General features: G+C 40.9%; 1 protein-coding gene across 7 annotated transcripts in view; it reads left to right on the forward strand.

Annotated features, from left to right (window-relative positions):
• LDLRAD3 (low density lipoprotein receptor class A domain containing 3) overlaps positions 1-24,979 on the forward strand; it is a 224,489-nt gene that overhangs the window by 170,066 nt on the left and 29,444 nt on the right. For 6 of the 7 annotated variants that reach the window (XM_048950264.1, XM_048950262.1, XM_048950263.1 and 3 more), the window contains one exon: positions 2,692-2,826. In XM_048950264.1, the coding sequence (XP_048806221.1) occupies positions 2,692-2,826 (135 nt within the window). The remainder of the gene's footprint in view (positions 1-2,691; positions 2,827-24,979) is intronic. The other variant, XM_048950265.1, reaches the window with a different exon arrangement.

Raw genomic sequence — 24,979 nt, forward strand, 5'->3', positions numbered from 1 at the left:
GTTTTGTACATAATGCTTGCATGTTATATTAAGATGTGTTTGTAATCTTGAAATTGGATTTGAGCTTCATGTTTGCTTTGAACGGGTTCTCTGTATTTCAGTATAATATGCATTTGTCAAATATTACAAATTAGACTTGTTCAGTTTTTATTGGCTTATTTTTCACTGAATTCACTTATTCACTTATTTTTCACATTTTTGCTTATTTTTTATCACTGAAGGAGATTCTTTGTTCATCAGTGCATTTAGGCTTCTCTGTCTATACATGTTCTCAAACAACAAAAAAAAAAGCCAGGCAATGGTTATTTAGTGAAACAGGATCTTTAAAGGAGAAGCAGGTTCTCCAAGTCAGAAATGCCTGTCAATACATGAGTTTGAGCCCCTGAGCTGTTCAGCATTTTGTAGCAAAGTCACAGCAGAGATATCATTTGAAGTATGACTTGACGTGGACTAAAACCCTGTTGTGTGGCTGCATAGATCTGCTATCTCTGTAAGTTTAGCAGGGATTTATCATAGTTGTAAGGAAAGGTTATGTTCGATCCAGCAGCCCTGCTGCTATTATCAGGAGCCCTGATGTTAAAAGCCCTGATGTTGTGTGGATCTGTAGGCGGAAGCCTGCAGCAAATAGTAGCTCGTTTTCTTGTTGGAGCAGGCTGGGCTTTTCCTTTTAATGTCATTTAAAGGTCAGGAGGAGGACAACAGACACCAGCTTTCAAAGATAACAAAAGGGGAGATCTTTATAGAGATCTATCACTGTCTGCTTCTAGGAAGACTTGCCTTTCTTGTTTGTGTGCCTCCCCCACATGTTGGGATCTCTATGGCAGCATGAACATCTTTTAAAGGTGCCATCTGTTGTTGGTTGACAGTCTGCTTTGGCTCCTTGGAGGGCTGTGGCAGCGTGATAGCACCTCTGCAGAGGATGAAGTTGGTGAAACAAGATTGAAGGCTAAGATTTTATGGTCTTTGGGTTACGCTTAAACAGATGGACTAGAAAGAGGTTTTGATGGATTTTCTTTGAATATTCTTGAGGTAGTGGACTGACAAATGGCAGGTTTCACTTTAAAGCATGCCACCTTGGAGTTAGTTATGAATTCTTTAATTTCCCATGTGCTTGATGTGCTTGTGGCAGTAGCTCTAACAAGGCCTTACAGCAGATAATAAGCTACTGATCTTCCTTTTCCTCTGTGCTGTTGAAGTGCACTGGTGGTATTTTCCAGCACGTCTAAGTGTCTAGTCACAGCTTTGTTTAAGTAGAGAAACAGTGCTGTAGGTCCTAAAGTGACCTGCAAAATCAACATGCTGTGCAAGTATGCAGCAGTTCCAGACCAAAAGAAATTTTGCATGTTCGTAATAAATATGCTTTCAGGGAGGTGGAGGAATTGGCCACATGTAGGAGTATTTGTTATGTATACTGGTATACTGCAGATTATATGCACAGAAGGTTTAAAGTGTGGTGATTTTGGTGTTGTGGTTTTTTGGTTTGTTTGTTTTTTGAAGTCTCTTTAAGGGCAGCTCTTACTTAAAAGAATAAAAAATAGGAAGTCTGTTAGTATTGGGGAACTGTAATCCCCTTTGTTGTTGTGGCAGAGAATCACTTTGAAGCAGACAAGGCATCTAAACAGCTTTTTAAGATTTTCAATTGGAATGCTGCACTCAGTTTCAGTCACCTCGTTATCAAAAATTGGCGGGAGTTCAGAGAAAAGTGACAAAAATTAAGGGACAAAGAGATTGATTCATGAGAAGATATAAATTATGCATATCTCAGCTAAGGCATGACTACGTAGGAGGATAAGGCTGTATGTGAAGGGTGCAAACATTGTTCAAGGGGGGATTATGTAGTCACGTATGCTGAAGTATAGCTAAAAGTAGAGGGATGAAATTAGGAGAGAGAAAACAAGATGAATATCAAGGAAATATCCTTAGCAGTGATACACATTGAATCTGTGATGTAATCTGAGAGAACTGTGCTGCTTGAGGCTTTTAAATGAGACTGTATATAGCAGCAAATATGCTGTAAGATGCCAGGTTTAGAGTGAGTGAAAACGGCTCTTCCTGAATGAGTCTGCTTAAATACTGTTCTGCTTTTGCTGAGTGTGCATTCACCTGCCTCACAGGGCCATATTTTGTGGAAGGATTTTCTGAGTGCACTTTAACTGTAAGAACGGATTTCAAGTTCAAACGCTGAGAATTTGAGAAAAGCATTGTATCAATTAAAAAAAATCACGGGTGGGGATGAGCAAGGTGGAAAAAAAGAGCAGAACAGGAGGTAGATTAAACTCTGTGCTGCAGTTCTGAGCTTGGATTGCTGGTTTATAAAACTTGAGCTAAACTGACTTTGTCATAATGGGAAGCAACAGGTATGTTTATGGTAGGCAGTGCTAGCTTCCATACAATTTTGAGTGGGGCAAAAGCTGAGTATCTAGCAGCAATTGTGATGAGGGCTCTCATGAAAGAACAGGATTACTACAATTGAGAGTAGACTAAATCTCTGCTACTTCTAGTGAATCTTGCATGATTTAGAAATTTCATCTCTCTCTGCTTAAAGAGGCAAGGTATGTTTTATTGCCAGGTTACTTCCACATAGTCAGTGAAGTGATCAGCTGTTGAGTTGTGACCTGTTGTCCTTAATTACCTAAAGGCTATTCCACTGCCTAAGAGAATATCTAATGAAAGATCTTTCTCTTTTCACAGCAGCCAATCCCTTGCTTTGCTCTACTGCCCGATTCCACTGCAAAAATGGTCTTTGCATTGATAAAAGCTTCGTGTGCGACAGTCAAAATAACTGTCAAGACAACAGCGATGAGGAGAGCTGTGAAAGTCCTCAAGGTAGGAATGGGCTCTTTTTCTATTAAGCAGCATTATACTAACTCTAATTAATGCGTTACGGACATAGAAATTATGTTTCTGTTGTTGCCCTGTGTTGACTAGAGCTGTGGTTTCCTAATCTGCAGTTACTGAGAGTGAAACACGTAGTGTGCGTGCGTGCGTTCCGGTGTCGGTGCTCAGAAGGTTGGTAGCTCTCTTAATTAATTTAAAAAATCACTTTTGCTGGAAGTGCTTGTGATCTGTGATCCAGTGCTCACTGAAGTTGCTAGGAATCCATTTAGTGACTCCTTGGAGAGATGGGTTGGACCTAAGAGATCAGTAATAAAGTTTCAGTTTGAGGAAGTTTGGTGGTCTGTCCGTTTGACAGATAGTAAGTATGGGTAGGCTTAAAGCTATGCGACCTCTTTGCACTGTTACTTTCTGCAGGGTAGTCTTCACTGTGTGACAAGTCTACAGTATATTCTACAGTATATATACGGGACATATACAATATATATACAATATTTTCCTAGCCTTCCCTGTTTCACTATTAAGAGAACAATATGAAGTCAGGGAGGAAATTTTTATTACTGTTTGAAAACTGTGTATGAATCTTTTGAGACTTTCAAAACACCATTTCTGTATATTTTTTTTCTTTTCAACTTTTTCTCTAACTACATACAGCATTTCTTACATTTGTTTTTTGTCACTTAATACCATGGTATTTTATAAAATGAATGACTTGGGGTTGACAAGTGATGTGTATCAGGCATCATCTTCTAAACCTTTTCATGTCTGAGTTGCTACTGAGAGTCCAGAGCAGGAAAAGATGGAAGTCTCTCTGGGTGTTTGCTGGGAAATTGCAGTGTGCTTGGGCCTATAGAGAGCAGAGCACATGAAGAGAGAGATAAAGGATGGTATGAAAGAAGATGAAATCTGAGAAATTGAAGGAGAATGACTTCAATATTTAGCTGTTCTGATGATTTAGCCCTTCGTGAAAGAGAAAGTAATTCTGAGCTCAACATGGTGATAAATATTCTTGACAACTCATAAGGGAAGAGCGAAAACAAGCAGCAGCAATGTCAACAAAAAAGAGTTTACAGCAGTGGTATGTGATGATGTGTTCTGTGTGGTTTTTCTGCTTAACCTATGAGCTCTTTCCTTTGGCTGAAGATGTAAAAGCTGAACGGGTCATCCTCTTACTTGCCAGGGCTGTGTCACGTCCTGGGAACATAAATCTGCCTGCATGAAGCCCCAGAGAGGGAGCTGGCCTGCTCTGGTGTTGTGGTTGTCTTGGGGAAGAAGAAGAAAAAGGACCTTTTGAGGGTCTGGTGCTCTGTATTGCTGCTACAGTAGTGCTGCTGTGTTGTAGAGTGAATTGTTTTTCACTACAGGTCTAAGGCAGCCCAGTAAGATTAATGCATGTGGTAAGTTTTTTTTTTGTTGGGTTTTTCTTTTTTTTTGGCATCTGAAGCTTAAAGCAGCAGTGTTCTTTTCCAAGGTTGGGATGGCTGCTTCCTCTGCAGATTAATTGGCTGGATTGCCTCCAGGTTGTTTGTTGTCATGACAATCTGCTTTTGGAAGTGACTGTCAGGCTCAGGAGAAGAAAAGAGCTGTATTTCATGAAGCTGTTACTTTGTCTTGATCTTTGGTCCTTCTGGAAAAGTCATATTATTATGGGGTGTTAAGCAGAGTAGTTCTGCCTCTTTCTGTGCATGAAAAAGCCCCAGACATGGAGAAAGGAACTCTCTTTTATTAGATTAGAGCAGCAAGGATCTGTTTTTATGAATATAAATATGTGCTTAAAAAAAAAAAAACAAAACAAAAAAAACCCAAGTCCAAGTACAAGATTGGGAATAAGGAGTGAAATTCTGATTGTGGTGAGTGTGTGTGATTGTCCTGTGGCAGTTCAAGAGCTTCCCTGAATTGCCATGTCCCCATCTGTCAATGGGTGATGCTTGTATACCTGTCTTTCCAAGTGAGGATTAAGCAGTGTAATGTGCTCAGCTCCTCATCAGAATGTAAATGAAGAGTCCCTCTGGAGTTTGCATCTATGGGTATGTCAGTCCTGGCTCCCAAACACCAGCAAAAAAAAAAACACCTTTGTATTAATTGAGATTTAGAGGCTACAGTGGACAGAGCCTTTCATTTCTCACAATTCTTTATATAGCAGATCTAATTAGCGTAATTATGATGAGTTTTGTATTAAAACAGCATCCAACAATCCTGGTCATTAACTAGAACTCAAGTGTTCTTGGGTACTTAGGACAGAGTAGAGTGCATCTGTAGGGCATTATGAAATCAAGATAGAGGATTTTCGTTCCTCCAGCCATGTCGTCATGTCAAGAGTAGTTGTTTTAATTCAGTGTAATTGAGTTCAGTCTGACACAGGAGATTGCCCTTGTGTGCTATTTCCCTACATAAAAAAATAGTTGATTTAGCAATCACTAAACTTCTGAACCTCTCCCTGTAGTATGATGTTGTCATTATCACCGTTTAACAGATGGGGAAGAAAAGGCACAGATCAGCTAAACAAAATGATCCCAGAGTAACATCCTGGCTGGTAGGGGTAGAACTTCATCTATGCTTGTCTGCTTCAGGTGAATGTTGTGAGACTTAATCAATGTTTGCAAACTGTTTTGAGATACTAAGATAACATGTGGAATAGAAGTGTGAATTATTAATTGGTACTTTACTCTCCTTCTGCTCTTGTGTATACTGACAAGCTTTTTAAATTAACACCTCTTCCTACTCCTCCATGAACTTCAAAGGCCTCCTTTACCCTGCTGTCATTACAGAAAGACTGCAGTAGCAAATCTCTTTGGTTTGTGTCAGATACTCCTTCATGCATAAAGGTCCTTTTGATCAAGAATGGTCACTCTACAGACTAGGAAAAGAGAATGCGACCCCTCCTGCAAAATGTGTTGACCTGGCTTTGACAAGAGGCATATCCTTGACAAATAGTAGCTTTGCTAGAACACTGTGTTTTGCAATGAACCTGAAGTCATGAGTTTGTAAAGATTCATTTTTGTCATAAATAGGAGTAAGTACATTTGGGGATGAGGCAGGAGTGAAGTGCCACAAAATTTAGGTACAAAAGTGGGAGGAAGGTCCCATTTTCTGAAAGCAAGTTCCTGCTCTTTTTTCCCATAGCACTTGTAACCCAGTGTTGAATATCTTATTAAGGTTTCTGTGTCATGAGGAAAGGGACATTATAAAAGCTTAGACCACAACAGTCTGAAAGCAAGTCAAATAATTCTATTCTTGTTCCCAACAGTGATTGTTTGTAGGCCTTTTAGGTGCTATGGTAATCCTTGAAGCTGTTCCTTTAATCTCTCCCCAACTACATTCTGATGATCTTTGGTTTCCAGCACTGAAGTGGAATGGCCAGACTTTTCCCTAACTTTAGTCTCTTATATTTATCCAGATGACCACTTGGGATAAGGCTGGATGGTGGGTATAACTGCTTGCATTATCCACACTGTTACATAAATGTAGCTCATGCAGAATTGGTCTTTCTAGGGCTTTGTTCTAGTTCCAGGAAAGTACCTCCCACCCATCTGCTTTTTTCCTCTGATTGCCTGGGGTATCTGCCACGTGTTGTGTTAAATTATGGTGGTAACCTTTCCAAGCAGCACCACTGGCCTGCCAGTCATGGGGGAATTTCCTGCTCTGATAGCAGTCCACTGATTCCTTGTTCTTAGTATTTTTCAGCAGCTGTGTAAATTGTTTTTCACCTCTAGCACTGTACTTAATTTATTTCCTTAATTGCTTTTTATCTGAATGTATTTTTGCAGAGTTTCTTCCTTCAGCTTATCCTCCATTTTGTGCTTTTTAGTCTAGAAAGATTTACCACCAACAAAGCATACTGGCTGTTCTAATTCAAACTCCTCTGCCTTTCATGGCCCTTCTTTTCTTTCCCACTAAGATTGCTAAAATCCTTTATTAGCTTTAGCCACGTTGCCTAGGAAAAGAGTATCACTGCTGCAGGTCTATATTCACGCTGGCCGAGCTGGCTTCAGTAATGTTCCAGTTGTCACCCTGCAGTTGTTAGTAAACAGTACCACTGCTGTCAAGTTACATGTTCTGCATGTGTCCTGAAGCTGATTGCTGTTCTGAATTTCTACAGTGCAATGGCCACTGCTGCACGTATGGGTACTTCCTTGTTCATGTTTACTTAGTTTTCATTGATTTTTTAATTGGGATTTTGATATCCCGCAGTATTCTAAAACAAATTTAGAAGCATACATGACTTTCAGCTGATCCTTTTTTCTTTCTACAGCGTATATAAATTGCTTGTATGAAAACAGGCACCATATTGAATCATTGATAAATCTGACCCTGTGTCAAACAAACTGACAGCCAAGTGGTACGGGCATACTCTAAATTTCGGTGAAATATCACAGTACCTGATTTATAAAGCACAAAGAGCTCCCAGAAGGTTCCACCCTGTGGAGCTTACAGTCAGCCCTTTGCATGCTTTGCATGTGGCAAACTGAAATTCTGAAATTCCCAAGTGCTCTGATATCACTTATACTTCCCTAAGCCTTGTAGTCTGAGCCTGGCTGCGCACGTTTCAAGTCTCTTTGACTCATTATTGACTCAGTCAGTAAGCTGAAGCTCCACTGGCAATTATTGTGCATCATCTTAGCCCAATTCAGCCTACAGCTAGAACGTAATACTCAGAGGCAGACTGAACAGAAGCAGGAACTCAAGAAAGGATACAGATAAAATGTCACTGAATGTTTCATTAAAGGAGGCTATGCCTGGGTGAATGTAGCTCTCTAATAGCTTTGTTTTCATTACAACACTTGCTAGATGGAGGTGTTTCTGTCAACTATGAATTGCTTCTTTTCTCCATTCCTATGTTCTCTGATCAATCTCAGGATTTTTTCCCTATTTTGACTTCATAAGGATTTTTTTTCAGGAGGCAAAGCGATGCATCTGCATAGAGACTAAAAGTTAAGATGGACAGCTGGTACAGGTATGTATGCAGCTATAGCATAGTGCCAGATAAGCAGTGACTCCAAATGAAAAAGAAATTGGCTTAAAAGAGTGTTGGTGCATCTGGGAGATGTCCTGCCTCCTCACTTATCTCCTGTTCACCCTGCTTTGGTAGGCTGAAGCTGAAAGCAGTTACAGCAGCAGATGACTTGGCTAGTGTAAAAGTCAGTTGTATGACCTGGATTAAATCTTAGACAAGGTTTTGTGTCACTCAGGGCTCACCATGTTAAAGACAGTAAAGATGGGCATCTAGTTATAGGTCTATAGCTTGTATGATTCCTGTTCTGTAAGCAGGGATGACTTGAGGATGTTGTATAAGCCCTAAAGGCACAGTTCCACAGTAGTGGTGGAAGAGCCATTTTTCCAGTAGTGCGGTATTGGATCCCTGCTGTAATCTGGTGGTTGTTTTTGTGTTGTGTTTTTTTTGGTTTGGTAGGTTTTTGTGTTGTTTTTTTTTTTTCTTTTGTTGGTGGGTCCATAGTTGGCGTTCCCAAACTAATTACAAAAAGAATTAGAAGCCAGTCACAGTTCAGCTGCTGTACTTTCAGCCATGGGAGCTGGAAGCTGATACTACAAATGGAATGTTTTTTTGTCACCTGTGCAAAAATGAAATAAGAGCTCTTAATAGTTGTGTCTAGATATTTTTACCTTCATTTCGACGCGTGCCTAATTAACAGTTCCAGAAAAAGGTGACAGGAGTATCCAGTTTCTTTGCCCATGCTTCAGAATTTCAAATATAGGTGATAAAAATGTCATGCTAGAGGAAGACAAATTTAAAATAAAGGACTTTCTTTTTTCCCCATTGTTCTTCAGGCTGATTAAATTCTCTCTTGAGCTCACGTTTGTAAAAATCAATTTCTTCCAAATACTTTTTCCATAGGGTTTTAGCAGTATGTGGGTGGTTGAGGTGTATACCATGTATTTTGGCAGTGTCATGCAGTGTCCATCCTGGCTGCTGAATGGCGTTAACTTTTCAAAGTTGTCAGTGTCATTTAACCGAGTAGTGGGCTCCTACTGCAGAACAGCAGCCTCCCTCTTTTTGCTGGCAGTGGAAAGAATTAAAATGAAAGGCACAGATGTTGATTTCTGACTTTCTGTAGAAAGGAATCAATTCCAGGTGGCCAAGTGCTTTTTCTAGAGTTAATGTGGAAAATAAATATAACATTTGTATTTAAAATGAAATGAATACCTATTTCAGTACCGGAGGAAACAGTTTTGGTGAAGTATTCTTTCTTTCTGGTTGGGAAAGAATTACTGTACTGGTACATACTACTGGTACATGGTAGGTAGGTGCATAGGTAGAAAAGAGCTGCAGCAAAGGGTACCTGGTTTAAGTGTTGAAGAGGAGTTGTCACTAGCAGAGTGACAGCTGGCTTGGCCTTCTCTTCTGTTTCTGGTCCTAACCCTCATTCATCAAACCCAGCCGCACCAATCTTTAACTCTATTTCCATGCCTGGCCAAAATCTTGTTGGCATGACTCTCCCACTGGGGCTGCTCCTCAGCACCGCAGCTTCAGTGAAGGGACAGAGCTTGGGTTGTAGTTTTCTAGCATTAATCATCTTTCAGGCATAATGCTTCAATCTAAATCTAGCTGTGAGAACTACCTGTGTTAGCAATGGCAGCAGAAAGTCTTACGTTGATTTAACCTCCATTGCCTTCACAAATCTTAGTCTATCATTCTCACGTCTAGCTGTCTGCTAGTCAGAAATGGTTTTCTAACAGGAATGATTTGGGCAGCTTGCTTCTTTTGGTAGTTTGTGTGGGAAATTGAGAGGAGAGTACTAGACTTTCCTTGCTCTTTAGGAGTTGGGTTGTTCTTTTTAGCAGCATAGGATTAGACAGAAGAGTTTGTTGCTCACACCTTTGTGAATGGAAGAGAAACATCCCAGAATCGTCTTTGTGAAGGTTAGTTTTTTGTTTGTTTTATTTTCTTGAAGCTACTGCTGTGAGGTTGGTGGATGTGGCTTCTGAAACAACAGGAAGCTAGTTTTGCACATGCTTAAAATCTGTATCTTTTCATACATGTACCTGGGGATAATCTGTGACGTGAGCTCTATCAAAGCTCTTGTGTGTGTTCCAACTCAAAGCCACAAGCAAGGCAGGTGTAAAAGTTAGTATCTGTAATCAGATGTTGTAGCAGTTTAATACTTAATCAATTATGTAATTGACCCAAATCAATATAATTTCTTGTAGACAGTCCCTGAGAGCAGGGTTACCAAGTTGGAAAGTTTTACTGACATCTGCTCAGCAAGAATATATGCTCCAGGTCGGCCAGATGTCTCTGTGGCTAGAAGCTGTGCTGCTGCGCTGCACTTGCCTCCAAGGAGCACAATGGGAAATGCAGAATTGCTCTCAAACGTAGAAGACCCCATGTGGTGGGGACTTGGATAGGTCTGGCAAGTTTATCCACATTCTTGAGAAATCCTTTGTTTAGACTAATTTGGTTTCCTTAAGCTTCCCTTAGCTGACATAGCCACAATTTTACCATGACTTTCAGAAAATACCATTTCGTATATTTTAAGGGAAATGACAATGTGTGAAGCTGTGTGTGCTTGGGGGATATCTCACAGTTGTGATGGTGTTAACATAAAAGTGTGGCTACTGCACCTCTTTGTCTTCACGCCCATTCCTAAATGCTGGTCCCACCAGATCAGCAGGAGTGTTATCTTTCTGCAGCTCAAGGCTTTTGCATCTTTTGCAAGTCTCACTTCAGCTGCTGTGCCAGTCTGCTATACTCACAGTGGAACAAAATAGCTTCAGGGTGATGTTTAAAACCCAAGGAAGTTGCCAGCCAGGGTTCCAGAGCAAGGTATTTCATGCTGCCTGATCTAAAACCAGCAAATGAAACTTGATAAGCAAATGGATTACCACCAAAAAAAAAAAATTGTTGCCAGACTTTAGATTAAACCAAGATTGATCCTCAGCCAAGCATTTCAGTACCTGTAAATCTGTGAAGGATGAGGCTGTTGAATTCTTAGCTTTCTTTTCTTTGCTGCTCTTGCATTAAAACTCGTGTCACAGAGCATGATCAACATTCTTTGGAAAGCTGGGCACCACAGGAAATTTTCTTCTGCTTACTGAAAGTTGTGAAGCGGTGAGAGACATCTAGACAGTTTTCAATCTGTGTGCTGTTCCCCAAGCTTGCCAAATTTACGCACGTCCCCATCTCACATTACCAGATATTCTGTGCTAATTTGCTGTAAAAGATTACGTTAAAAATCCATATTTATGAGGGATGTTAAAAACATAAAGCAATTACATGGTTTTCAATTACATAAACATCAACATGCAATGGGAATTAGAAGCTGAATAATTAATTTTCTGTTTATTTGTAATATAGAGTTTATGCAAACAGTAAAACCTGAAGAACTATCTGGGGGGAGCATGGAGGATACAGTGAAGTAGTGCCATAAAGTTTGGTCTCCAAACTAATTTTTAGTATCTCTGTTCCAATCCAGTTCAGATGTCTAGGTAGAAATTGGCAAATTGGATGCTAGGGAAAGTGGCAGTGTACTAGGTGGGAAGCACTGGATACAGAAGTCCAGTTTGTACCTGCAGTTAGGTAGTATTTCCACCAACCTTGCTGAAGTTTGGGAAAATGGGCTGCACGTTCTCATGTCCTGAAGGCAGAGGCAGAAGCAATGATAGCTGTCTGGATTATTCCTCTCGTTGACTTGGTAAATGGCCTTGGGCATTCTGGGTTAACTTCTGTCGGATGCCTTATCTCTGTTTTACAGATGAAGAATACCAAACTTCTTCCTTTTGAATGCTTTATGAAGGCTTATAAAGCAATGTGAGGAAAATAAATATCATGAATCGTTTCTGAATATTATCTGTCAGCTGCAGAGCACCTGCCCATCACTGTGGGGTCTGAGCGTTGGTGCAGAATTACATCCTTCCAGGCTTCAAAGCAGAATCTTCAAGGCTTGCTCTCTACTTTACCTTTGTTTATTTTAGTAACATTATTGCACCAGAGTAAATGCAGCTATTACCAAGTACTTCTTAAGTGGAAATAATCTGGAGAATCCAGTGTTTTTAAGAGTTAGGTAGTGTGTTACCCTGTATTAAAACCTCAGGGACTTAAACAAGCATGTTCCATTTGTTCAGCTGCTTATTCTTAGGTCCTCATTTCTCTTTCACCAACCTCATTTTAGTGATGGCTGTCCAGGAAAGGACTTCTAGACTTCTTGAAAAAGATTCTCCATGGCAGATGGTGCTTGTGATTTACTCTCCACTAGGGAAGAGACTTAAAGTTTGCTTTCAGAGGGCACTTTAAGCTGAGTTTTCTTCAAGAATACTTTTCTTAGCAAAGATTTGAACCATAATATCAGTTAATTTTTAAGCCCTTTGTGGCTGTAACTTTGCTGACTGACTGATGGACGTGGGACCTGGCTTGAGGGAAAGGGGTCACTGTGTACAATTAAATGGGAAGCTTTGCAAAGTGTTTGGCATTGGTGCTTATAAGAAGTCATAGCTATAGGAATATTGTATGGGAAAGAGAGTGCCCTTGTGGTGACTAATTTGCTGTCAAATTTAATTTTCCTATTTCACACTCTAGAAGCAGAAAACAATGAGCACATCTATGATTTTAAGAAAGCAATGCTGTGGGAGAGGTTATTTCCTTGTTTAATAACTGGATGACCATGATCAACCAGAAAAAGGCAAGAGGATGACAAGACTTGTTCTGCTCGAAACCTAACAGATTCCAAGCTGAAGTTTTTCTCTTGCTGTTTTTGCTTGCAATTAAAGCCAGCCTGGCTGACCAGACTGGGACAAGTGTGTTGGAGATCAGTTGGAATGGAATAGGCTCTTAAGAGCCACAAGGAGGCTGGAGCAGGTATGTGAGGCCTAAGCTGTTGGGATAAAAATGAGATGTGGTGGCAGTGAGCAGAGCCTGTCTTTCAGACAAGTAGGCATGATACTAAGGGGCTTCAACCACTTTCCTAATTGTTTGTTGGTTTGTTTTTTTTTTTTTTAATTTTACTTTGTTTTATGAAAGATGGCTTGTACATAGTCCTGCCATTTGCTCTTGTGGGGTAGGCAGCTGATACAGATGTGAAGGCGGAAATGGTGGTAAAACTCAGCTCTTGCAGTCATACCATTGTTTTTGTGATGAATCAGCTGCCAACATTTGCTTTCTGGAGCCCAACATCTTGTTCCTCTGTTGAGCTTGCAACACCAGTGTGATTGGATCACTGAGTGTTTGCACAAGCCACTGCTGGGCTCTCTCTTGTCTTCCAGTGTGCCTTTTTCACCACCTTTAGGTGTACAGTTCCCCATGAGCTGATGATTAGCTGGTGATGGTGTGAAATCAGATTCTAGTTATGACTGATAATTGCAAGAAAATATTCAGGAAGTGCCTTCCTGGCCAAGCTGGCTGTATTTCAAGACTTTGAACGTGAAGAAGTGCTGGCTGGAGGCACCTGAGGAGACGTACTTAGGTGCTACAACAACTTCCATACCAGAGAAGGAGCACAGCATGGGGCCTCTGTGCACTGTACAGCCTGTTTGAGGTAGGAACCGAGCAACACAGAAAAAGACACTGAGGAAAGGGGTTAACTTCAATCTTCCAGGAAGTTACAGGAATGCTTTTGGTCTGTACCTTTCTTACTAGTATATCAGTAAAGTATGGCAGTTCAGTCCTTCCAGAAAGCCCCATGTATTTCCGTTTGGATGGAACATGCTTTTGTGCATTTTCATTCATCATTTGAGACAGCACATTTGCACTTCCCTCTGGTAAACTATCATGATCTTTTCCTCAGTTGTTCTTGTTAGCTCGCCTTCTTGTTTCTTTCTGTCTCTGGTTGTTGTGTCATGCCTTCTTCATATGCTTAGTTTTGGCTTTTGCAGAGGTGCTGAACAAAAAGAACTCTAAGCTAGTTTAAGACTTCGATCATACACACAATTAAAGTGGTGCAAGATGATGTTGCTCAGGTAAAGCTTTTCTTCTCAGTTGTTTGCATGTTTTATTGCTGCCTTGGAGGGATGGGCAGTGGTCTGGGCTGCACGTACACAAACACATAAAAACTAACCAGCCAAAAAACGACACCACAAAGAAAAAAATACCCAAACATGATATAAATCATTCTCTATGAGAACGCTGGATGAAGATTCCTTTATTTCATGCAGCTCTCTGATATGGGCTGATATTCATGGCAAAGAAGTGCGTATGTTGTTTATAACTTCAGGAGATTTAATGCTACACATTTAATGATGTCTGGAAGTCACAGTCAGGTGAGAGTAGGAGTTTCTTGTCCCAGTTGTGCTAAAGCTGTTAGAGCAGGAATTTTCTTCCCACCTATTTTACCGCATGATTTGTACTGCGTATGTTTTATTGCCTTGATTTATAGCATATGTCCTGAGTTTCTCTGACGCGGGTAGCAATTCCGTGCGTGTGGTTTGCTAGGTGGAAGCAGTCTCCTGATGCTTTTGCCATTAGATCTGTGGTTTGGCAGCAGTGTTTTCCTGTCAGACACCAGAATGGAGCTCATGCAATGGAAGGGGGAGTTGTGGAAGAAGTTGCTGCATTAAACATCTGTTGGAGGGGGAAGTTTCCACAGGAACTGGGTTAATAATCCTCTTCTTAGGTATAAGCTGCGGATGACAGGCTGGTTATTTCCCCCTACTTGCAAAAACCACATGGCAGCAGAGTGTCAAAGCAGCTGAGGTACGAAGTGGAAGGTGCACTAGCTGAAGTTGCCCATTCCTACATAAAGGGAAATGGGTCCACGAGAGCTGGCGGTGTTCTGCTGCAGTAACCCTGCATCCTTTGTCACTGCTGTCCATCCGCAATCGCTGTGTTGGAGGAAAATCTGTCCTGGCTTTAACCAACAAGTCTTTTTGTCATTTGGGACAGGGTGGAGTTCTCTGTACCATTCTTCCCTAAGCTTTTCCATCTCCAGAGTTGATTACATCTGTGGGGAACAGCAACAAAGTCAGCCAGCCTTTTTCACTTCTTTGCTCATCCAGGGGCTTCAGTGTTGTCTCTCTGAAGTAGTTACATTAATCATATGGCAACTGCCTTTGGAATTGCAATCCCAACATGTTCTCTCTCTTCTTTGGCTGTTTGAAGGAATTGCTTTATGTTTTTGCTCTTCCTCTCTTTTCTTTTCATACCCTTGCCCATTTTACTAGCATATGGTGAGAGAACCAGAATGATGAGGTTGCTGAGCACCTCTGTCCTTTGCATAGAATCATATTATAGGATCATAAAATGGCTTAGTTTCGAAGGAACTTCAGAGCCCATCTGGTTCCAACCCCCTGCCATGGGCAGGGTTGTTATCACTAGATGAGGCTGCACAGAGCCCCATCCAACCTGACCTTGAATGCCTCCAGGGATTGGTATAAAGAAAAGGGAATGTTTCTCCTATGTGCCATGGCTGTTTCTCAATGAAAAAGCCAAGAACTACGACAGTGGATGTTTTCCAAAGTTCCTGTTTAGATGTATAAAGTAACATCAGTTTTAATAGATTCTGTGCTCCGAGGCATATTTGAAAACATCATCCTTTTATGTAAAAACAATTTTTTAAAAAAAAGGAAATGTTTTCTACAATGTTTTTTTATTTAATGCAGGCAGAACTCTTCCCTGCTTGTGAGAATACTGATTTGAGCAGATACCACACAGACACTTGTTTAGCTTCCCTCCTTGTTAGAGGCTTCAAAGATGATGTCCAATGCTTGCCAATTTGGTTTGCACTGTGAAGCATCACTCTGCCAGGCTTTGTGCAGTGTGGGCTTCAATGCCTCAGGTAGTGAGGATTTCATTGTTCCTGGATGATTATTTTTTCTGCAATTCTCACAATAAGTCTCCCTGTTCTGACATCACCTCAGCTCTAAAGTTAAGTCAGACTTTCCTAGTATTAGATTCACTACCTGGTTTCTAGGCTTCTACTAGCTTGGAGTGTTGGTCACTTATTGCAGATGCAGAATGACTTTAACCTTTAGCTGTTGTTTCGTTCAGTGTGCAGAACAGACGCTCTGGTTTAGGTTCCCTTGGAACTTGAATCAGGGAGTGAATTTATCTCAGCTTTTCTGGATGGAGACTGATGTTGAGATTAAAGAGAGCTCTGTGCCACACGGATTTGCATCTGCTCTTTCTATAAACTGTACAATGAATGTGCACCTTGTGTTAACACCATTCTGTAAGCAGTGTTCATGACAATTTAGTGGACTAGTTGTTGCTGGGGCTTGCTAAATAGTTCCTGCAAGAAGATTCTGCTTATCCTGAGATATAATCAGGTAGTGCTGGCTGTGTCTTCTGGCTTGATAATTGTTAAGTGGTGAGATCAAGCTGAATTCAGCCCCGTTCTGTCATTAGGGAGCCATTAAGCTCTTGCTCTATGCCTTCGTCTTTAAATGTGGGTGTTGCCATTAATGTTTTGTGTATGGTTCATGCTGTCCCAATCTCCTCCTGCCCTCTGCTTTTAATATTTTGCTATTTTTTTTTTCCCAAGTCTCATGTGTTTGCATAGGTGCATCATTTCAGAGGAATACAGGAGGGATGCAGATGTTATGACTTCATTTATTTATTACACTGTTGGGGCTTTTTTGATCTCTGGAACTCAAAACAACTTTCAAATAATGTTTCTCTTTCATTTTTTTTGGCACTAGTTCCCCTCCCTATGGATGAAACTGATTTTGGGTGGTTCTCACAGGGTTGGTGACTGATAAATTGTGTGAATCCACCCTCAGTCCAGATGAATTTACCTTTTTCTGTTTTTATTAGATCTCAGTTTTTTCTTCCCAACGTAATTTACGTTTGATATTTCAGGTTGAAGGAGTATCTTGTGGGCCTAGGAAGGGGAAAACTTGGCTTCTGGTCTCCCCTCCCCATTTTGCTTGCCTGTCCCTGAGCTGGAGCTCCCTTCAGCAACCAGCACAGTGATGCTGAGGGGAGCAGGGCCCAGACCCTTGTCACCCAGCAGTGGCTGGATCGCTCTGTGCTGCAGTTCCAGATGCTGATAGTGAGGGCGCTGGCTCTGTAGCAAACCCAGCAAGTCCTCGGCAGTATCTGTTTTCTTGGGTGCTTTCAGGCTATGTAAAAGTGGAACGTGTTTTACTAACCAAGTGTTGCATCAGGGATCCGGAAAGCAGATCTGACTAGGAGGAGACCTTCCTTTGGAGGGCAGGAGAAGAGGAGTATAATATTTGCGTGGGGGATTTTGTTGTTGATGGATTTTTTTTTTACTTTTATTTTTTTTACTGCTTTGAAACTGTGCATATCACAGCTTATAAAACACTTAGATCTGTCTGCCTACTGGCTTGTCTGTTTCCATTTCAAACCTGGATAATATAATTGATGTAATTTTATAAATACCTTAAAAAAAAAATTGAAAAAATGTAATACATCTTGAGGGACCTTGTTCTTCAGAGCGTTATATATATCGCTTTCTCTGTCAGTTCCTTTTGCAAAGCTGTTTATTTGCAGCTTCAAAGTATTTATACTGCTTAAGAACAGTGTTAAGTATCTTAATTAGCTTGGAAAATGTTCTGGGCTTTTTTGTTCTTTAATATATTTTAAAGATATTTTCCTTGGTGAGACTTCAAAGTGCCACTTCTGCAATTCCTTTGACTGTGCAAGTGAGCTGTCATATTCTCCAGAACTGAAGCTACCTGCTGGCATTTGTTTTGCTTTCAGGCCATCTCATCAGATACCATTTTTGCAGCTGGGCCCGCAAGTTACATTTTAAAGCGTCAAGAAGTCTTGGTGCCACATTGCCTAGCCTTTTATAGCAAGAAGAAGGGAGAGGGCTGGAGGGAATGCTGCCTGCTTGACCAGATCAGCACATTATTGGGCTGTGTGCATCCCCTGTACAGTGCCCAAAGAAAAGTGGGCACCTGCTCAGAGCCTGGGGGGACACTGCGACACAGACCTGTCCTCACAACCCAGAGCTGTGCCTATTCCTGCAGCTCTCTGCTCTGCGTTTCATTGCTCCATCTCAGTGCAGCTGGTGAGCAGCTGATGGATTTTAACAAATGTGTAATTACTGGCACTATATACTGGAATGTTAAACAGAAGCTTCTAAAACTGTGGGTGTGAGGGCATCAGGAGTTATCCGAGAGAGTTCAGCCAGGTAGGTAGGGGGAACTTTTGGGCCAAATACTGAATTCCCTGAGAGTCTTTGCCTTGTTTCTTACCCACCCGGCTTCTTTTAAGACTTGCTGTTGTTGCTGCTTTTTAAAAATATATTTTTCCAGCCAGAAAGGGAAGAACCTTCTGGTGTGATGGTGAGGCTGTGTTCCCATAGAAGTAGGCAAGTGTAACTTGCTGAATTCCTATTTCTACTGTTTGCAGTGGTGTTTATTTTCCATTCCTATTCTTCCTCTCCTCACACCATCACACGCACCTCAGAAGACTCATTTGCCCTAATCGTGTGTTTGATTCACAAGACCCAGCAAGATAATAGTCTGAGAGTAAATTACTGTGGCACCTGCATTCACAGATACTGTGAACAGCTTCTTTAAAGCAGTGTTTGATTACTTGAGGTGCAGGTTTCAAAACACTATAGCAGCTTCAGTAATTACTTGGCTTAAGCAATGAAGTTCTGTGGATACATTTCGTTTTTCACAATGCTCATTTTTTTTCCTTTCCAGAAAATGGACAAGAAGCCCGTATTAAAAAGTAATTAAATCTGCAACCCAAGCAAGACATAGAAAATTCAAAATTTAATGATATTGCAGTTTTTTCATTTTGCAGATGATTGTGTTGCCCACTCACAGAGGCACAAGTATGCACATCATTAGCCCTGACAAAGAGCTGACGGTTAACTTTGACATTCTTGGTTTCCAGAAGTTTATCTCGCAATCTCATTATGTAAATGCATTATTATTATTATTATTTTAATTGCCATGAGAATAAATGTCTGTCTAGAGCACTGCATGGGATGCATCGTGCAGAAGCTAGGCAGAACTACCTGTTCTGTTGAAAGAGAGTCGTGTTGCTTTGATTTATAATTAATCTTTAAGACTCTGAGGCATCTTGACAGTATAAAACAAACAAATCTGACTGTCTGACAGTGGTGTTTGCCAGAGGAGGCAGCGTCCCACATTGCATTGTATGCACAGCACTGTATGCATTGTCCTGAGGCTTGGCGGATTGCTGCCTTAATTGCTAATTTTCCTGAAGAAAAGGCATGTGTTGTGTGAAACTGTGCTTTGGGAGAAATGCATGGAGAGGAATTTGCTTCCCAAGAACTTGCAGCTCTGGCTGGTTTAAGAAAAAATAATAAAACCACAGTAAAATCTCAGTGCCCGGAGCCCTCCTGCAGGGTATTCCCAGTTCAGGTAGGTGGCCCAGTAAAAAAGAAGCTGGGCCTCATTAAAGTCCACCAAGCGGCTGTTTTTATCCCCTGGATGCTCCAAAAGTAATGCCTCCTATTTTATTGTGTTGGTGTTATGTATTGGACCTTCCAGCTGCTATCCATTGCATTTTGTTGCCATGTGACAGATGGCAGTAGAGAGGCAGTCTGACAGAATGGTGTCTGACATGGAAGTAAGCATGAAGCAAAGGTGTGGCATTGAAAAAATTGCACCCATTGACATACATCACTGTTTGCTGAACATTTATGGAGACCAAACAGTAGATGTGAGCACAGTGAGGCAGTGGGTGCTGCATTTCAGCAGCAGTGACAGCAACTTGAAAGACAAAATTTGGGCTCCCTATGTGGGCATGCTTTGGCTGAGCTGCAGTGGGATGGTGCTGCTGGGCACTGTGGCTGTGGGCAGTAGGTAGCAGAGCTAAACCATTGGTCAAGCAGGGTTTGTTTGCATTTGCAGAGCAGTGTGCTCCTGTGAAGCTGCAGCAAATATTACCTCTTGTGAATGCTGTTGGATGCTTTGGAGATAATGTGCACTGACTTACCCCATCGTTCTGGGAAAACAAATTCCTTCTAGCCTTTCACAGTGCGGAAGGGGATTGAATAGTCAGGTGGTTCAAGACTGTACTTCAAGACTTGTTAGTTAATGTGTCTTTAACCTTAAAAGGTTGTTTGTTGTTTAGAGCATGAATGAAGAGTTTGGAGTTTGCAGTGAATGATATCCTGCTTTAGCAATAGCAATCTTGATTATTATTTTTTTTTTTAAACAAACAAACTCACCACCAACAAAAATTCAGTATCCTTAAGTGGGATGATTGCTGTGTATGAGAGGTAAGGTTTTTGTTACAGTTTTGTTTATCAGTCTCCTTCTTCCACGTGTCTGTGATGCCATGAAAATGGAAAATAGGACTTTTTAGCACTAGAAGACTTTAGTTTGATTATTGCAGAGTATTTAGTAAGTTACATGTAAGTAGAATTGACTTTCCATTTTTTAATACAGTAATCCTTTCATTTTCATGTGTGTACGTAGCTCTGCAGTGCAAGGAGAAGGGTTAAAGCTTACAGACTTGTGCAGTAACTTAATGATTACTCACAATAATCTCTGCAGTGCCTTTATGGCAGTGTGGTTTGAACGCTTCTCTGCTAGTACCAGGCCTGCAGCTGATCACTGAATCACAATCAATTAGGTTGAGACACAATTGATTAAGGTTGAGAAAGACCTCTAAAGTCATCTTTTCCAGCCATCCATGTGTCGTACATGTGAAGAAATCGTTTGGTTCTGTTTTGGCTAAGCTTTTCTGGTGTGCTGTAGTCACGCTGTGTGTGACAATATGTGGTGATGTCACACTGTGCGTGAGTGTATTATCAATCTTTAATATATTTATGCTGTGCAGGGTTATGCCATCTATATATCAGTTTCTGTTTTGTTAACAATGGTATCACATAAATGGAGAGTTTGGTTTGTGTTTAAAATACTACAGTAAAGGGAAAATCATTTTTCTTTTGGCCACATGTAGAAAACTCTGGAATAATGGGATTGATTTCCTATCGGAGTAACTTGCCATCTCCTCAGTCACTCCAGAGGATGTTTTCCTTTCTGGTTCCCATTACTATAATTAGATGCATTCAGGGCATTCTGTTTCTGTTTATTAATATGTAACCACGTGATTGATTCTTGCATGCCAAGTAGACACTTTTTCCAAAGGAAGCACGTATTTTACATGAGTTTTCAGAGCAACTATGTGAAGAGCGCATATAAGAGGCGCGATAACATGCAGCTTGAACACTAAATAGTCTTTCAGACTTCTTTCTGTGCTCTTCCTTCTCATACACCTCCCTAGCTTTGTGGCACTGAATCATTGGTTCCCCTGCTACAATGCTGGCTTAAATATTCAAAGCACTGGCTGTTTAACTTGCCAAGATAAGGTGTTTCTGTAGCATGTGGATTTTCTACTGATGAGGATTTAGTGGGAGGCTGACTTGCCTTTCTGAATGGATTATTTGTGTCAAGGAAAGCTGCTGACTAAGGATATTTGTAGACATTTTTAATGATCCAGAGAATGCACTCCTAAATATTTTCAGGGTTTTTTTTGTATTTGTATTTTTTTTTTTTTTTTTGAGGGGTGTGGAGCAGGTGGGGTGGGGGTGAAATTACATCAGGTTGACATTCAACTTGTGTCTGCACCCTTTGACACTATTAGTTCCTTGCATATGGATAACTGCATGCAGTTTTTGTAGCTCTGATTATGTATGTACCCTGTCTTTCCTTTCCAGGTGGAAAGGGGTAATACTGTCTGTGAACCACAGCAGAATTGCTAAAAGCAATCAATAGTGTAAAACACACACACACACATACACACACACACACACACACACACAAAGAACACCTCCAAGGCACAAAAAGCCCCTGCTTTTCAGCCCAAAGAATTAATTTATATTCCCCTGGATGAGGTATGAATGTTAAACACTGTTATTCAATTCATCTTTTCCCAGGTTGGTCTGAGTCTATGACTCCAGAATCATCAGTTTGGGGTCTGTGTGCTGTAGGGGATCCAGCAGCATCCATGCAACCAGATTTGTTGGCTGTAGCACCGCATTTAGTCAGCTGAAGGAAGCCAGGCAATCCCTCTCCACCCCTGTCTGTGGTGTCTTCAGATGCAGTCACTTGCTTGTTTTCAATGCATTTCCTCACTGTAGTGAGTTTTATTCCAAACTAGAGCTTTGTGTAATATGGCAAATGTGGTTTTGATTTCATATTACTCCCTGCATCCCTGGGAGCTGCAGTGGGGATATAGGTGCTCTGCCAAATTTATCTAGTCTGGAATGGGTATTGAAGCCATGTAGGTGAGCAGATATTCCCTGCGTGTTTCATTTACTGCTGTACTGATCTCAAGTGGTCCTTCTTTCTTAAAAACAGGAGACTTTCTAGTCCTCAGAGATGTAAAGAACAATGATGTAATGCCAGTTCTTTGTCCCTAATTCTCCTGTCCATTATAGTTTCTGCATTTGTCGTGGTCTGTGGTTTAGACCAGTGGCAAAGTAGATGAGTACATTTCTGCTGCTTCTGCCAGCACAGCCATTTGCTCTGTTGATGGACAGAGCAGGGTGTCAGTGATATGTTTTCTGCTCATCAGCTGCTTGGCAGAGCAGGCTCTTTGTGACATGCAGCATTCCTTAGGAGTACAGTGGAGCTTAGCCCAAGAAAGACTTCTTCCAAAGGAGGCACAGAGCCTATTGGGAGGTTCAGCACTTGTTCACCCACCTGGCAATAGCACTTGGAGTGCTTACTGGCTGTGTCTGGGGCGGTCTGCCTTGGTGTTGAGCTCCTCAGTGTTGATAAAAGAGGACCCACGCTGTTGGCAACTGATTTTGCAAGAAAGATGACATTTTTATTTTTAAAAATACTTTCCTGCTATTGTAGCTGGAGTATAAATATAGGGATGAACTGTCGGTAGGCTTCCTGGCGTAGCTCTAATTGTCACCACAGATCATAAAGGTATAGATCAAAGAAAGCGTCCTTGCCACTTGGGCCATCCTAATCAAAGGGTTGAGAGAGTGAATGCAGAATGCAGTTCCTTGATCATCTGTGATCCTACTATGCGACTTACAGCAATTTTCTGCCTTGATACCTCTTTCTTTTTTTCTTTTTCTTCCCAGTTTTTAAATGGGAGTTTAAATTTTAAATGGCTGCTTCACGTCCCAGTGAAATCCCACCTGGATTTCACATGAACTTTTTTGATTGTTAGCTTAAGGCTTTTTCCTGGGTCACAAGAGCTACAGAAGTCTAATCAGTATGGATTTTTATCACTATGTTGAGAAACCAAAACCAGTGTATCCTAGGGTTGACTCACATTTGCTATTTGCTGAGAGATGAATACTCTATATATCCCAGACTGATTAATGTCTCTTAATCCATGTGTTGCTGTACTTATTCAGTATTTGTCAAGTGAGAGAAGTCAGCAAAAACAAGGGTGATGTTTGCCCTGTCCACCAGAGATGCAAGCAAAGCATTGACCTGCCAACGCACTAACACTTTTTCTTCAAAACTTTTGTTAGGAAAGGGACAGAAAAGAGTTCTTCCTGAAAGCGATGTACGCATCCACACTCTTGAAGTGGGTAGCGCAGTACAAGCTGCATTAATGCTCAGCTGTATGCAGCTTGGTTGTATCCAACTGTGGGAAGCTGTTGTTCTGGTGCAGCAACATAGAATCATAGAATCACAAGGTTAGAAACGACCTATAAGATCATCTACTCCAACCGTCTCCTCATCACCATTGCCACCACTAGCTACTACTGCAAAATACAGCCTTTATCAACTGTGTTGGTCATTGTTCTCTTTAAGGAGGGGAGCTTCTCTCTCAAAGGTGATAGATTTCTGTGATGCAAGTCTTCAGCAGACTCACTTGATCTTGGAAAGACTGTGGCTGTGCTGCTTTACATGCGCATATCACCTGCGTGGTCTAGAGAAACGGAGCTGTGTTTTTAGATGTGACATCACTGCATTTGCACTCCTTTCCTAACTGTTGGGAAAAAAATGACAGGTGATAAACACACTGTATACATCTCATCATGGGTGCTTAAAAGATTTATTATTTGGATTACAGTGTTTTCAAAAGGCAGCATAAATTATTTTTAATCACCATGCTGATATGTTAGCAGAAAACAGTTTTGTTCGTTGCCGTTTGCAGATACACTGAATATCTCTTATTGCTTGCAACAATTGTGACTGACTTATTTTTGACAGCATGCATGCAAAATAGTTTTGTCTCTGTCCGTAAGGGCTCTTAAAAGCTTTAAAAGAGGAGGGGACTCATGCGGTTTTAAGCTTGAAAGAGTAGCTATAATTTCAAGTAATTAAAAAATAGGGAAAGAAAGAAATGCAACTCTGTTGCAGGTAGGCAGACAACTGTGTGCTGACAGAGGCAGAATCTCCTAGGCACGCTGTTCAGCTAATGTCGTTTGCACCTTAATGCGATATCCTCATCTTGCAGTGAGTTACCTGTTTACTGAAAGATTATATCTCTGTCTGCTTTAGTGTAATGTTCTGTATTATCTATACAAGCTGCAAAGCAAGGAATCACTATCTAAATAGACCAAGACTTCTCCGAAATGAAGAAAAATATTTATTTTTTTCTTAAATGAATGATGGTAATATCTTGCATGAAGTCTGAATTTGTGCTGGTGGTCTTAAAACAGCCATCAAATGCATTTTGCTATCTGAGCATTAATGTCTGGACTTTTAGTGTCCAGCAGGGCAGGAAGATTTTGTTACAAAATCTTTTGTTATTTGTTGACTCAAATACTGTTTACAAAGAAGTTAATGAACTACATGTTGGGAATTCATGTCTGTTTAGGATATACACTTGGAAAAGCTAAGTGGTAATGCATGCAGTTCTCCAGGACATCTACAGCAGGGTGTGTTGGAGCAGGATGATGTTTCATCTAGTGGGATCCCACTGTATGTTTTAGAGTTTCATTCAAATTCTGCTTCTGCTAGTAGATCATTTCACTGGGAGCATGAAACTTGGCTGTGTGGAGTTACTCAAAAGATAGCATTTTGTGTGGCAACGTTTTGATAAACAGAATTGCTGTCTAAGCGCTGCATGGATGAGAGGGGGTCTTTTCTGCATTTGGAATCACTGGCATTACTCAGCTCTTTGAAGTGAAGAAAAAGATTATCCCTTTCTGATCAATGCAGTCTGATGCTAACCTTTCTAATCAATACAGTCTGATGCTAACCTTTTAATCTTTGTTTTTAGCATAACTTATTTATCCCTTGTTAATCCCTCTGAGAAATTAGTAGACAGTTTAGTACTGAAGACGCAATTCACCTTTGAGTTCCTAGAAGCTAACAT

The sequence above is a fragment of the Lagopus muta genome, chromosome 6 (genome assembly GCF_023343835.1).
Source record: "Lagopus muta isolate bLagMut1 chromosome 6, bLagMut1 primary, whole genome shotgun sequence".
NCBI classification, from domain to species: domain Eukaryota; kingdom Metazoa; phylum Chordata; class Aves; order Galliformes; family Phasianidae; genus Lagopus; species Lagopus muta.